This window comes from Chrysemys picta, chromosome 3 (assembly GCF_011386835.1).
Source record: "Chrysemys picta bellii isolate R12L10 chromosome 3, ASM1138683v2, whole genome shotgun sequence".
Lineage (NCBI taxonomy): Eukaryota > Metazoa > Chordata > Testudines > Emydidae > Chrysemys > Chrysemys picta.
Window position 1 is genome coordinate 41,079,967 of NC_088793.1, and position 16,498 is coordinate 41,096,464.

The 16,498-nt window shown below is 39.4% G+C and overlaps 1 protein-coding gene across 2 annotated transcripts in view; it reads left to right on the plus strand.

Moving 5' to 3' along the window:
• The window catches only part of SH3YL1 (SH3 and SYLF domain containing 1), a 100,505-nt gene that overhangs the window by 65,598 nt on the left and 18,409 nt on the right, over positions 1–16,498 (plus strand). Inside the window, exons 7-10 of one of the 2 annotated variants that reach the window (XM_042848771.2) lie at positions 1,592–1,754; positions 2,604–2,676; positions 3,719–3,775; positions 6,463–6,640. In XM_042848771.2, coding sequence (XP_042704705.2) covers positions 1,592–1,754; positions 2,604–2,676; positions 3,719–3,775; positions 6,463–6,640 — 471 coding nt within the window. The remainder of the gene's footprint in view (positions 1–1,591; positions 1,755–2,603; positions 2,677–3,718; positions 3,776–6,462; positions 6,641–16,498) is intronic. The other variant, XM_005289664.4, reaches the window with a different exon arrangement.

Consider the following 16,498-nt stretch of genomic DNA (forward strand, 5'->3'; position numbering starts at 1 on the left):
TGATGGGCCACAGGTTGCCCCCCCCCCCCCCCCCCTCCTCCGGTATAGTGGAACAAATTCTTTCCTTGGAATGATTTCAGTAGAAATTGCAGGTGATTATCCAAAGCAAAATTTGGCCCATGGTATCTCCAAAAGCATTAATGGTGGAATTTGAGTATTAGAATTATATTGTCTCCATATGAACATTTATTCCAATTCACCATGCCAAAAATTTATTTCCGATGTGAGTTATTTATGTCTTTTTTTCATTAAAACAAGTTTTTGAACTTCTGAGGTATTAGATTTGGCAGGGAATGGCAGATATCTGGTTCAATGTCCTTTTAAAAAATAAATTAGGGATTGTGGTTTAGAGCCCAACTAAAGATGTTCAAGAGCTGCTTCTTACTTTTTTGTTTTGGTTTGTTTTGTTTTACCCATAGATATCAAAACTGTCAAAATTGATACACTAAAATGCAAAGAAATTAGGTTTTCCATGCTGTATTCTGAAAGGTTTGAAATCTTGTTTGAGTCGGACCACTTGGTTGAAAATTACATTAAAATAAAACCAGTCTGAGTTGGAGACAATTAAAATTTGTAATTGAATATGTCTCCTTTTTCTGAAAATCTCCCATCCTAGTATTGCTGTTTATAAGAGTAAAGGTTTTTAAAAATCCCAAATGTATTGTACCAATTTTAAGCTGAGCAGTAGCAAAGGCATTAATTCATATTTATTAAAAGCTTGGTTTTGACAGGCCCTTATGTGAGTACATGTAGAAGATATGGAAGATTGTACAGCCTAGGCAAGGCCAGAAAGCAAGATGCACACACAGCAGACCATGCTGGTGGGTGGGTCCTAAAGGTTCGTGTACCCTGTGAACTAGGCCACTCAAGGAGTCTAAGTCTGTGAATTAGGCCACTCAGTGAGTAGCTAATTGTATGTGCTTAGAAACAAATAACACATCCACTGAAATGTTTATGGCATATTTGTGAAAATGGATACTGTTGAACATTACCAAGAGTCCAGTTTTCCTTCTTGCTCTAATACGAAAGGACGCTTTAAATAAATAAATAAAATCTGTAATCACAATATAGCAAGAGTTTTAGCAAGTTGGTACCACTTGTTTTCTATGGTTACCCAGAGTTATTGTGGTTGATATTAAAAAGGCCACATTAAAAGCCCTTTAAGCTATAACTGTTTTCTGTGAAACCACTGTTCTCTTTTCTTGTTTAATGCCGAATTTCAATGCAGCAGGTGATCCTGCAGCTGACATCTGATAGCATGCACACAAAAAATCCTGATTTTCCATTTTTTGCACACCACCATGCTTTTCTATAGAAAATGAGCTGCAGCAAAATATTGGTGAAAATTAAGCTGAAGTAATAATAAAGGGAAACAAGTCTGTTCCCTGTACTTTATTGTTCTCAATTTATATTGAGCATAGAACAACTTCTGCCATTCCTTCATGAGTAATCAGTTTAAGAAATCAAGTAAATGTTACTTATACAATATGTTAAAATGGCGCAGTACATAGGGAGTCTTTTAAACTGTAGGTTAAACTAGAAGTATAGCTGAGATGATGATTAAAGCAACTGATATAATTTTTTGTGCTAGATTTTATGGTCAAGATATTCGAGCTAGTGCCATTTTATTTGGTGATGTACCTCGTCTTACTCAATCAGAAGATCTGCATGAAATTCTGGATTCCTTTACTGAACAATATGAAAATGAGGAGCAGAAAAACAATGCAAGAAAAGCAGCAAGGGAACAAAGGAAGGTTTGCACACATTTTTTTCCATATTGGCTCTCTCTGTTGCTAAATCCTTTCATCTAAAATTGGATCCAATCCTAATATTGCTGTGTGGATGGCACTCACATTGAAGTCATTGGATATGTTGAGTGCTGACTGATGGAAGGATAGGGTGTCTTTTTTGGGTATACTGTATTCACGCAAGTGCACTGTTCAGTATTGCCATGGGAACCTCCTCCATAGAAGAACATTACTATTACCTTAAGTTTTACATACTCCAATCTAATTATATAATTCTTCATTACATTGTTTCCAAGAAGGCAACCAGCTTAGAGAGGCATATCTGTATTTGACGCACTAGAATCAGAAAAGTTTATTCAAAATATTCTTTTTAGCTGCAGCTTGATCTTCAAGAAAAATGTTCATTCTTAAGAATATTTAGAACAAATCAGGGTTTTTAGTTGTTTATCTGCTCCTTCTGTTTCCCATCAAAAATTACAACTCTTGGATTGGGCCATCATATTTAATCACTGAAAAGATGCTGAGAATTATGGGACAAGACATTATCAATGTCTAGGCAACATTATCTCTCTAGACGTAACAGCTGATGCTACTGAGAGAGACTACAATATATATAATTTATTTTCCACCTTTGTGTTAAAACATCAAGCAATAACATTTTTCATTTACACATATAACTTTGTGGTGAATTATTATGCGGCTATAGTTTTACAGTTTGAAATGTAATGACATCAAGGGGCAATATCTGATGGGTTCTTCTTAATTTCTTCTGGATTATCCTCAGGCCTTCAGTTATATTAACCTGTACTTGCTAGTGAGGTGTGATTTTGCTATTTTAAAAATTATTTATTTTAGGCTAATGTTCCACCTGTTAAACCATCGTCAAGGCCACAGTCACGTAAGCCACCTGTGTGTGCTGCACCAGCAGGTATGAAAATGTTTTGATAACATGAAATTGTCACTATATGTGAAAGAAGAGTATTAGAAATACTATGTTGTCAAGTATCAGGGGGTAGCCGTGTTAGTCTGTATCTACAAAAACAACAAAGAGTCTGGTGGCACCTTAAAGACTAACAGATTTATTTGGGCATAAGCTTTCGTGAGTAAAAACCTCACTTCTTCGGATGCATCCGAAGAAGTGAGGTTTTTACTCACGAAAGCTTATGCCCAAATAAATCTGTTAGTCTTTAAGGTGCCACCAGACTCTTTGTTGTTTTTTTAGAAATACTATGAGTATGTTGTTTTTATGCTATTCAATCCCCTTTTCTTGTGTGAGCTGGTAACTTCTCTATAACAGCTTGATTTGTCAAAAAGTGGAAGTATTTTGGGATAGATTCATGAAAGATAATGGGTGACATTTTTATGGTTTTTAACTTCTAATGTAAGTTTATCTAGTCTCTAAATGTTTACTAAACAGACACTACAAAATGGCTGGTTGTATTATTACTACAGATTGTAGATGACAGCTGAATATAGAAATTAGTGCCAGTTTTACAGTCATGTATGTAATAGCTCAGAAGGGACATTAAAATTAATTCGGTACATAATGGTCCACTTTGTATGATGGATTTTTTTCCTATTTAAGGGGACTGTTTTCTTGTAAAAACGGCTGACTTTTAGGAGGAAGTTAATCTCTTCTGGTCTGGGCCCAATGGGCTGCCTCTTTTCATCATCCTCTTCAAATAGGTAGATGAATCTTTCACTAGTATAGTGTCTTAATTCCTTACTCTATTTTAGTCACCCTACTGGCTGCGTGGCAGAAGGAAATGTGACGCCTGCTGATACTATTTTTTTTTCCTGCAGATCCTTTCCTATTCTGTTGGGAAAGAGATGAATCAAGATTTCCATCCCTCAGTCCTAGTTCAGTAAATAGCTATTTCTGCTCTCCACCACTCCTTCTTGGCTAACTACAATAATTTGTGGATACTGAACATATATTACATAAATTAATTATTTACATTTTCCTGCAGATGTAAAAAATCCACACAAACTTTATCCTGAACTTCCCAATTACCATGCCACTGAGGGTAAGTACTACACTTTGAATTTATTTTATAAAGGCCACATGCAATGGGTGTGAGACTGCATGGGGATATTTTGGAAAACATTATACTTTTTTAAAAAATTCTGTGCTGGCATCACCTTGTCGTCTTTATTGTCCAGACTCATCCCATGAGTTAAACAAATCAAGATTCCCTTCTGTTTTTTTATGTTTTAGAAATGTTTTATAAACATCTACCTTTATCTTGTTCCCTGGCTTTATACTCAGACAGCAGGTGAATCTCACCTTCCTTTCTGTCTCCTTGTGGCCTAACTTCTTACATTTCAAAAATCCTTTTTCCCCATTCAATATACATGTCCAGTCCTATAAATAGTCAGACTATATTTGGTGATACCACCTTAATGAGGCAAAAGAGATCACTATGACATAACAACCTGTGTCCAAGTCTACCCGCTCTCCTCTGTGCACAAAGTAGTGTAAATCCTGTTTTATATAAACAAACACCCACAATGGTCAAATCTGATTACCATCATAAGGTTAGTTTGCCATTGCATTTACATCCTTTCATAGGATTATGCAGTGGTTTGAGATTATAAATCTGCTTTTTGGTGTAACACATAGATCACTTGTGCAGTGGTCTGGATTGTCAAGTTTTTTGAGGTCAAAACAAGGGCCTGGCTCATTTTCATGCCTAACTCATTTATGATTCTGTTGCACCCAGCACCACTTGTAGTTTATGGAGTTTGTACTGTGAGAGCATGGCATCACAGATCATTAGAACTAATTTTGAAGCCTAAACAGTTTAACCTTTGTTCTGCACCTGGCAGAACCCTATTGACAAAGTGATAAATTCACTTAGAGAATGTTTAAGCCCATGTGACTTTGTTTCCCCAAGAATGTCTCACCCTTCCGATGGAAAAAGCAAGTTTGTGTTGATCCCCTGAAACCACTTATAAGGTCCACAAACTATTTTGCAAGGCAGTGAAATATAATATTTTCCTCGAATAAATTGGATAGACTTTTTGATCTATAAAATACATTACCTGCTTGTCAACTACTAAGTTTTATACAGACAGTAAGTGTTGGTCAGTGCTAGGATCAGACCCCAAACCTTGACACTGCATAAACATACACATTGTCTCACACGCACAATGCTTAACAAAAATTAAAATCTTTCACCAAAATGTTTCAATGTGTTTTCAGTTTAAAAAATGACAAGTAAAAATAACCACAATGATCCAGTTACATTAAAAACAAATTAGTTGTGGTGTTCGCAACATCCACTAAGTATGATTGAATTTAGCCTCAAGGTCCTGACCAATATCCCAATTATATGTATCTCACATGCACAAATCATTAATAAATGAACATGATGCATTTTTAAACACACAAAAAGAGAAAAAAAGTTAAAATTTATAATACTTAAAAATATTTAATCTTCATTTTAACCACCTTCCTTATTCCTTCACCTGGACCCTCTCTGTTTGTAGTTTTCTTAAAAGAAAAAGCTATTCCTTGTAATTTCTGGTAGTAATACATATACTTGTTGGGGAAAAGTGTTCAATTTAGGAGATAGGTGTCAGGTTTCATTGGCAATCTCCAGTCCTACTTCTGAAGACCAAATGAGACAAATGCACACAGGGAAAGAGACAGAGGTGGAAAAAAGATAGGAAAATTCAACTTTTTCTGTAATATCTGGTTTCTGGAAACCCACAGAAACATCACGCATTCTCTAACCTTTTTAGAAACATTGGGACTTGACAAACATTTTTCACAGTCAGGCTGCTAAAATAGAACTTTCGTTTTGCCTCTTCTGAAGGGGAGAGGGAGTTGGGGGTAGGTAATATTTTGTCTTAGGGTATGTCTACACTGGCAAGTTTCTGTGCCACAAATTATACCACTTTTATTAAAATGCTGGAATTAAACCACTGTTGCGTGTCCACACTGTGCTCCTTGTGACGCTGGAGCGCATCCACATTAGCAGCCCTTGCAACGGCAAAGGCAGCAGTGCACTGTGGTAGCTATCCCACTGTGAAACTGGCCGCAGGGTGCTTTGGGAAGGGTTTGCAATGCCTCATGGGGCAGGCACAGTGTTACAGGATGCAGGTTTCCCAATCCCATTGTTCCATGGGCATCCTACTACATTGCCAGCTGCTTTTCAACTGAAGTGTGGTAGGGGAGAGTATGTGGCAGGGAGTGTGTGTGTCTCTCTCTCCTGCCCTCCATACAGTGTGTTTTGGGGAACAGAGAGTGTGTCAGCATGCTGTCTTGTAAATTCAGTCAGCGGCAGGAAGCAACCAGTGCTGGGGGAGGGTGAAACCCCGACATCAGCCCCTGCCTCCTCCCTGGGCTCTCTGCACAGCTCGCTCTCTCTCTCTCTCACACACACACACACACACCTCTCTGCCTCTATGTTCAACAGCATGAACATTCTACATTAATAGTTTGCTTTGTGTTCCATAGCAGATTAGCACAGCACACAATGGTGCTTTGAAAGGGGAGGGGCGCATGTCTCCAGGGCAGCCGAATTCAAAACAATGAGCAGAGCGGTCACTTGAGTCATTATGGGACAGTTTCGGAGGCCAATTACAGTGCAGAAAGCAATCAAGTGTCTACACTGGCAATAGAGCGCTGGAGCCTCTGTGCAAATAGCCTTACGACTCTCGTGGAGGTAGTTTTTTTTTTTTTTTTTTTTTTTTTTTTTTTTTGCAGCGCTGCAACTGAGGAGTTTCTGCGCACAAATTGGCTTGGCAGCATGTACACGTCTGCGGTTTGAGTGCAAAAAGCTGCTTTACTGCACAGAAACTGCCAGTGTAGACAAGCCCCTACTCTGCAGCCAGTTTTCTTGGATAGCAGTCCTGCCATCAAGGGGATATCTTCACCCTTATAGGTATTATGCAGCTCTGAAAACTGTAGATATTTTCTGTCATTTAGCTCTAAAATGCTCATTTCTTATTCTCGTAATTAAGAGATAAGTGGCACAAGAAAATTGGTTGCTGCTAAGACTAAGGCCCAGATCCTACAATGTGGTCTTTTAGCACAGACCCCTGTACTTATGTGTAGTACCAAGATTGATTTAAGCATGACCCCAACTGGGAGCAGGGGCCTGTGCTACCCAGTCACCATTGCAGGGTTAAGGCCTGTTGTTATATTATTCAGGTCCTTAAGTAATATTATATGGTTTCAACATTTAACATAAATCTCTCTTGTTGCCAGTGAATAAAACTACAATAATTTGTAGACGACACATAGAAGTAGAAAGAAAATGAATCCTCTAGAAGCCATGTTTTAGATTTTATGATGTGATAGTAAACGTTATTGCAGGAATACTGTACCTTAGCATATAGCAACAGTATGTCCATTGTCATCGGTAGGAAGGGATTAATTGCAAAAAAAAAAAAAAAAAAAGATAAAAGTAACAGAAGAGTTGAAACATTTTATACTTCTATTATGTTACATGAAAGAACATGTAAGTTCTTTGATTTGTGTGTGAGACATTTTTAATTATCTACTATGGAGACCTTCTGAGTTATCTTGATGAGTAAAGTAATATAACCTGTTTCAAGTCCAAGACAGAATATTAAATTAAAAACCTGTGTCTCTAAACTGATATTGTGATACTTGATTCATATGCAAGCAGAGCAGACTGAGTTTTTATACAGCTCAATTCTGTTAAGAGTAATTCTTAGATTAATACACTAAAGTGTAAATGGTGTTTCCAAAGGAAGATTTTAAAGGTTATCAGAAATCGGAAATATTACAGATTTTAGTGCCTGTTTCTTTAAACTGTTGTAAATCACAAGGAATTATTACAACTCTGAACATAAAACATCACAGTAATACCATTATTAACTAAATAGGCTGGTATTATCAAAGGAATCTCATGAATTTGGCCATACAACTCCCTTAGGGTCCTTTGAAATTCTCTGTCCTAGCAAATACTATTGTGGTTGGCAGAAACCAGTTCTCCATCTACTGGAAAAAGTCACTGATTTTAATCTAACTTTTCAAAAAGAAGCTTTGAATTGCTATCTTTTAGTTTTTAACAAATATGTTCTTCTTGAAAAATGTTACATATTACCTTTTTGTTGGTTTGTTTGTCTTCCTACTTGTTTGCCATCTTTCAAAAGAACCTATACCTCCTCTCATAAAGTAGCATGTCTTATTCTACCAGGTAGCTAGGAAACAAAAATGATGGTCAATTACAGCTCATATGATGAGACCATTAACTTCCTCCTTAGTTTGTTTGCATTTTGGAAGCATTTGGCATGATATGGGAAGTTTGGTGTTTCTGATTCACATCCTCAAATGTTAACACCCTATTCCACCCCATGAGGGTGGAGTACTTTGGAGATAATTAAGATAAGACCAGAAAAGAGATCTTGTAGTTGCACGTAGGCCAACTGACCAAACATCCATATGTGCCTCCTTGCCGTACTAGAAGCAGAGATTTGTAGAGAGAAGATTTTTCAGTTTCTTTGTGTTCCAGCTTGACACCCCAGCTGTCTTCCTGAGCTTATGAGAGACCTACCAGTGCTTCCAATTTTCCTTCACACACTAGCTTTTTTATTACAACTGCACAAACAACATCTGAAGGGTTTCTTCAGCTCCCTTAGGGCTTTTCTTTACAGCTAAAAAAATCTGTTTTTAATGCATATGAGTGATCCTGAGCTAAACACACAGTGAAGACAAGGCCACTTTAATTTTATCACTGGCACTGAACCTCAGGAGGTATGTATAGGGCTGATGTTGGCGAAAAGCCAAGAGATAGGACAGGAGAAATATAGTGGGGGACAGAAAGAAACACACAAGGGAAAGGATAACAGAGCAGGATCTCACCTGTATCATGCTGGGGTTCTCATGCTGGTGATGGTCAGGTGTCCCCACTAGTGCACTGAGGTCTGAAATTTGAGAGGACTGACTCACAAGGAGGGAACTGACCACCAGGGAATGGGATCTGAAGCTGGAGTTGTTTTGAGACTTCTGTGCTCCAACTCAGACTACTTGGGGAGGACTGGCTCTTGCCTTGACAGACTGAAGTGATTATTTTCCAAATTATGAAATCATCAGGCAACAGCTGGGATAGGAAAGAAAAGGGAATAATTTCAGAGCCTTCCTCCCCCAAGCTGTGTTAGTCTAGGGAGCTCAAAGATCAACTGGAACAAGGCCGAAGCATAGTGGCCTCATTTTGGCTCTGTCTGTTGTGATCCTCAAAGTTAAGGATTATGACTGTAGGACTGGGTAATGTAAATGACACATCTCATATTTAGTGACTTGAAAATGTAAAACAAAAATGAAAGGTGGTTTCCTGATTGATTACTGCTGTGACTTCCCAGGGAGAATCTTGCTTCTGGCAAAGTCTGAAAATGTAGTTTTCAAATGACATGATAGAAAGTGTTGTGTCCAAGAATAGTATCACTTTCAGCTGTCCTTTGTGCATAAATGATTTATGTACTTGACCTTTGGTTTTCTGTTTCTAATTTCTGAAAATGAATACAGCTAATGATTCATTTTGCCTTCTCTCAGTCTTAATTTGTCATTTCTCACATTCATAGGATACTTATGAACATGAAGATCCTATAATAACGATACCATAGGGCAAAGCTACTACACCTCTAGCCCTATATAACGCGACCCGATATAACACGAATTCGGATATAACGCGGTAAAACAGCGCTCCGGGGGGGCGGGGCTGCGCACTCCGGTGGATCAAAGCAAGTTTGATATAATGCGGTTTCACCTATAATGCAGTAAGATTTTTTGGCTCCCAAGGACTGCATTATATCAGGGTAGAGGTGTATTTTAAAATTCTATGCTTTCGAATTTGTCAGAAGTCTCTTAACTTTTTTTATGAATTAGAAGAAATTGAAAAAAGAGACATTGTGTACTTCCCCCAAAAGCCAAAACAAAGGCAAACTTGTGTTAGTGAAAGATAATCTAAGAAATCCAAACACCTAACACAGTTTTGGCTATAAGCTTTTCACAAAGAAATAGTAGTGAATCATTGGCTTTCTCACTGACAATAGGTACTCAACATTTTAAGTTTCTTTTTGTATTTTTTCGTTTATTTGATCCTTTAGGAGAAATGCTTGCTCACCTTCTTGATTTAAATTAATAAAGTATCTGTTCATCTGCATTGGATTGGATTTTTAAGCTATTCTGTCGTACAAAGAATATTTCAGGTAGACTTGTACAGTCTGCGCAAAATAAAAGGAGGGAATCAAGATTTTACTTGAAACAGAAAGCTAGTTACAACTTTAAATACACATTGAATACCATCTCACCAATTGCTTTACATTTTGAAAGCACTATGGAGATATTAATGGCTCTTAAGGACATTCTCTGAGGTAGATAAAAATCCTTATTTCCTATTCCACATTTGAAGAAGCTGAGACATAAATTTAAGTGACCTATCTCAGAGGCACTGTGATATATTGATTTAGTCATGGAGTTGGGAATAGGTAGGCCTTGGTTGTAATCCTAGTTCTGCCACAGATTTGCTGTGTGATCTTATGAAAGTTTAATAGATTCATACATATTAAGGCTAGAAGGGACCATTAGATTTAGTCCCAGATTAGATTGTATAATCTGACTTCTTGTTTGGCACAGAGCATAGAATTTCACCCAGTTATTCATGTATTGAGCTGAATAACTGGTGTTTCAACTAAAGCTTATCTTCTAGAAAGATTGTCAAATTATCTGGAGTGGCTAATGAGAATGAGTGCCAACCTCAGGGCAGACTGTCAAAAAGCAGGGCAGAAACCGCAAACTGGTTGTATGTTCTATAATTATGTTTCATCAACCCAGTAAAAAGTGTGAACTCCTAAAGCACTATAACAGTCTTACCACAGAGTTTCAGACAGTCCCCTTGGGCATTCCAATCTATCTTGCCACCTTGGCAAGCTGAATTTATGTGATAGATGGTCACTTTACACAAAAATCTCATAAATATTCAGACCCAACGGACCAGTCATTTACCCCATGTCATTTGTACTTAGATCTCAATGCCATCCTGTAATAAACTTAGTAAGGATTTATTAACTAAGAAAAGAAATAAGAGAGTTATTTACAAGGTTAAAACAGGAAACACAAATGAATTAAAGTCTTAGATTTAGAAAGGTAATATCAGCTTTTATAATAAGTAGCTCTATGTGTCCTTTAGGGCTGACCCATGCCATGCAGCATGGAGATCTCTTGCTTTATATTTAGGAATCTTTGCCCCTCAGAGTCCAGACAGCATAAAAGATCCAGTTTCTCCTTGTCAGGGATCTTTATACCTCATTACGCCAGAATCCAAGATCCAAGCTGTCCGCACATAACCTCTTTGTGAGGGATGTGGGGAGTAATTGACAAAGTCTTTGTTTTACAGTGGCCCATTTGGATTTAGTAGCCTTTCCTGGTGGGCAGGAAATAACACCTCTTGAGGTAAACTTATATTTCACACTTAGTAATGCTTCTCCCCTGACTGTAGGGAATTTACAGTCTTAAACATTTTCATAGTTACATAGAATCATAGAAGATTAGGGTTGGAAGAGACCTCAGGAGGTCATCTAGTCCAACCCCCAGCAGATGTCAGGGTGATTGAAGTCCCCCATGAGAACCAGGGCCTGTGATCTGGAAACTTCTGTTAGTTTTCCGAAGAAAGCCTCGTCTACTTCATCGGCCTGGTCTGGTGGTCTACAGCAGACGCCCACCACGACATCACCCTTGTTGCTTCGCCTCTAAACTTAACCCAAAGACACTCAACAGGCTTTTCTACAGTTTCATACTGGAGCTCTGAGCAATCATACTGCTCTCTTACATACAGAGCAAACGTTTAAACATTACTTTATAATATGGGATACAGATATTGTAAGTAGGATTAATACATGTAGCATCCTACAAGCATTCCATAAAGTCTAAACATTATTATAACTCTGATATTTATTTTGATAGTGCTAACAAACAGGTAAACACGACTCGTTTCCAGCTATGCATTTGTAAGTGTTCAATAAGGGAGAATCCAGGTTTTCATGATAGTTTGTTCCAATGGTTACTAATCACTCTCACTATTCAAAATAAAGCACGCATTTTTAATTTGAATTTGTCTGGTTTCAGATTCCAGCCATTGGTTCTTTTTATGCCTTTCTCCTTTATATTTGAGATCCCTTTAGTTTCTGGTATTTTCTCCCTTTGAAGATGCTGGAATCAAGTCACTATTCAGTCTTTTTTTGATAAAATAAACAGACTGAGCTTTAAGTCTGTCAGTGTAAGACATATTCTTAGGCCCTCAAATACATTTTTGTGGATCTTTTCTGTCCCCTCTCCAATTTTTCAACATTATTTTTAAAATATGGGCACCAGAAATGGACACAATATTCCAGTATAGATTTCATCAATGCCACATATTGAAGTAAAGTCACTTTCATCCTCATTACTTCCTTGTTTATACATCCAAGGATTTAGCTCTTTTTGCTGTAACATCGCACTGGGAGATTACGCTCGGTTGTTTGTCCACTATGACCCCAAAATCCTTTTTAAAGTAATTGCTTTCCAGAATAGTGTCCCCCATTCTGTAAGCATAGCCTGAATTCTTTGTTCCTAGAGTATGAACTTGCATTTGGTTGTATTAAATCCAAATTGTTCTGTATGACTGCCCTGTCCTCATCATTATTTATCACTTCACCAATCTTTGTGTCATCCACAAACTTTATCAGCAGTAATTTTTATTTACTTCCAGATCATTAATAAAATTACTGTATAGCATTGGGCCTTCAACCAATCCCTTCAGAAACCTCATTAGAAATAAATACCCCAGTCAATGATGATTCCCCATTGACAACTATTTTTTGAGATTTTCTTTTTATTAGTGTACTGCTTAGGAGCCCTAGTCATGATCTAGGCACTGGACAAAAACAGAACAAAAAGACAGTCCCTGGCCCAAAGATCTTACAATGTAGGCCTGCAAGGGACCTCCTGTGTCACTAAGTCCAGTCCCTTGGTTTCTCAGGCAACCCCATCATATAATTCCATTCATAAATTTATCAAGCTCCATCTTAAAACTAATTAGGCCATTGGCCCCACTACTCATATTAGCAAGCCTTTCCATACCCTCACTCCTCTGATGATTAGAAACCCAATTTCCAGCCTAAATTTATTCATGGCCAGTTTGTACCCATTTGTTCTTGTGCCAACATTGTCCTTTATTTTAAAAAGCTCTTCTCCCTCCCTGGTGTGTTCTCCCCTCCTCCCCCCTTCAATATATTTCTAGAGAGCAATCAGATTCCATCTTAGCCTTCATTTTTTTAGGCTAAACAAGCCACGCTCTTTTAGTCTCCTCTCAAAGGATAGGCTCTCCATTCCCCTGATCATTCTAATAGCCCTTCTCTGCATCTGTTCCAGTTTGAATTCATCTTTCTTAAACATGGATGACCAGAATTATACACCGTATTCCAAATGAGATCTCACAAGAGTCTTGCACAATGGCATTAATATACTTCCTGTCTCTATTGCAAATACCTCACCTGATACATCCAAGGATCACATTTGCTTTTATTTTTATGGCCACATTATATTGGTGGCTCATTGTCATCCTGTGATTGATTAATAACCCCAGGTCTTTCTCCTCCATTGTCATTTCCAGCTGATGAGCCACCAGTTTATAGCATATTTTTGTTAGCCCCTAAATGCATGAACTTGCACTTAACACTATTCAATTTCATTCTGTTTCTGTTACTCAAGTCCTCTAGGTCATCCAAGTCTGTTTTTATAATATTCCAGTCCTCCTCTGTATTGATGATGCCTCCCAGCTTCGTGTCATCAGCAAATTTTATTAGCACTCTCCTACTTGGTGTCATCAGTGAAAAAAATAAGATCAACCCTAAGACTGATCCTTGAGAAACTCCACCAGTAATCTTCCTCTAGCCCAATAGTTCCCCTTTCTGCACAACCTGTTTTCATCTCCCCTTTGGCCATTTCCTTAGTCACCTTACTAATCCTCATCTTCTTCAGTTTAATTTACAAGCTTAGTGTAGGACAAGACAACAGATGGACTCAGACAGATTGGGAGTAAAAGGAAACAATGAGCTAATATTGGTTAACATGATATGTAGTGCTTTCAGCACAGTAGCAGCCTAACCACTGTCAAGTTATGTATTTATTTATTTATTTATTTATTTTGTAGGCATCATGGGAAAGAGTTTTAAGGAGGGTTTTGAAGGAAGATGATGAGTTAATGTTGCAGATGTTTACCAGGAACTCCTCCCAAAGGTGAGGGGTAGTATGGGAGAAAGCATGAAGGTGCTTGTTTGAAAATTTAACAAGTAGGCTGACATCATGGGCCAAGTAGAGGCTGGAGTTGATGTTTCAGTAGTGAATGAGAGATGATAGGTAGGGTGGGGCTAAGTTGTGAAGGGCCTTGAAAGGGGAGACACGCAGCTTACGTTTGATGCAATAGAGAAAGGGGAGCCAATGGAGAGATAGAAAAAGAGGGGTGAGATGGTGAAAATGATGGGTTATGTAGAGCTTTAGCTGATTGCTAGATTTGAGTTTAGACAGAAGACGACAAGTCTGGAGTAGAGAGGTAGATCTGTGATTTGTCACCATAGAGATGGTAGTTGAATTTGTGTTGGCAGATGAGATTACCCAAAGAGGAAGAAGAGAAGGGGACAAGGACTAAGATCTGTGGAACTCCTGTCCCCACAGAAAGTTGAAGTGGAAGGCTGTCTGCCTCCCAGGGATCCCCTGGTGGCCTTCAGTGGCTCTGTGGTGCCCTTCCTCAACTTTCCCTCCTAGTTCCTCAGTAACTCACAAAAAGGCTTTCACGAGTCCAATAACAGCCCTTGCGTGGGGTCTAGTTTTATTAACAAAACTGTTCAAAATGATATTCAGAGTAAAATTCCAAAATAAGCCCCTCCCAGCCCTTTCTGACTCGAGTCCTTCCACAGGCCTCTGCTAGCCTTGTCCAACTCTCTAATTACAAGAGGTCAGCAGGCGAACCCCTTCTCCTGGTCCTCCCTTAGGGCAGGTCTTCTCTACCCGCTGGATCGGCGGGTAGTGATCGATCTATTGGGGGGTCAATTTATCGTGTCTAGTGTAGACACGATAAAATCGATCCCCAATCGCGCTCCCCGTTGACTCCAGAACTCCAGCTCGCGAGAGGCTGAAGCGGAGTCAACGGGGGAGCGGCAGCTGTTGACTCGCCACCGTCCTCATGGCCAGGTAAGTCGACCTAAGATACGCCAACTTCAGCTACGCTATTTGCATATCTTAGGTTGACAGCCCCCTCCCTCGCTAGTGTAGACCTGGGCTTAGTTTCTCAGAGTCCCTGCAGGAGCCTTTCCACTCCCTGCAGCCTTCTGCAAGTTTCTCTTACTCATGAGTCAGCAGGCCAACCCCCTCTGCTGTTCTCCTGACCCTCCTCCTGTTACTCAGGTTTCTTGAAGGAGCCTTGCCCCTCCCTGCAGCCTTCTGTCTCAGACCAGCTGCAGTTTCCAGACTTCTGTTCTGCCTGGCACTCCCACTCGAGCTCCCTTCCCCAGGGACTACCCAGGAGTCTTTCCCTTCCTTCTTCTTCTCTTTTCACAGGTCTCTCTCTTATCAGAGACCTGATTGAGTTACATGACCCAATTTCCACACCTGGGGAGGTGCATTGTTTGTCATAGCTGCACTGGGGCCCATCTACCTTTAGGAGGCCAGACACCCTGTGATGGGGGATGAGGAGGATTCCCCAAAGAACATGCTGAAGAAGAAGTTAGGGAGAAGAGAACAAGAAGAGAGCAGCGTCACAGAAGACAAGGGAGGACAAGATTTTAAGAAGAGCATGGCTGAGTGTGTTGAAGGAGGTCTTGGAGTATGAGGATGGAGTACTGATTCTGCACTTTGGCTAGGAAGAAGTCATTAGAGACTGTGGCAAGAGCAGTTTCAGTGCAATACAAGGGGAAGAAGCTGGATTGGAGATGGTCTAGGAGATGGTCTAGGATGGAATTGGAGGAGAGGAACTGCAGGAAGCAATGGTAGAAGATGCATCCAATGAGTTTACAGATTAATGGGAGAAGGGAAATATGGTTGTAATTGAAGAGACAAATAGGATCAATGGTGGGGTTTTTAAAATAGGAGAGATGTAAACATGTTTTTATTGTGAGCAGAAAGAGTCCGAAGACAGTGAGAGGCGAAGGAGAAGATTGGAAAGGAAGAAGAAAGCCCAGTCAAGCTGGGGGGAGGGAGAAAGTTATTTTGTGAATTTTCCCTTGCAATAAATCAGCCAGCTCCTGTGCAGAGAGAGAAGTGCAGGTAGGAGGAGAAACGGTTTGAGGAGTGAGTAAAAGCTGGCAAAAAGGGGATTGGGATTGTGGCCATGGGATTCAATTAAGTTGGAGTAGTGGTGTTATTTAGCAAAGAAGATGGCAGAACTCAGGGAAGAGAAAGCAAATTTGTAATAGAGGAAGTCAGCCTGGCTACAGGACTTCTACCAAAGACTCTCCACAGTGAGAGAGCAGGAATGGAGGAAGGAGATATTGGGCGGGGGGGGGGAGGAATGAGCCAGGACTTGGGAGTAGGAGGGCAAGGATGCAGGAGAGTGAAGCAAGGAGACCAACAACCATATAAATGGAAGAAAGGGAAGAGAGGGCAGGGAAGATAAGGCTCAGAGCATATCGGAAGTCATCAGTATTGATGGACTGGAAGTCATGGAAAGACTGAGTGACGGGGTTTAAGGAAAGGGCTAATGAGCAATTTTGACAGAGACCAGGTTATGGTTAGAGAGGGGGAA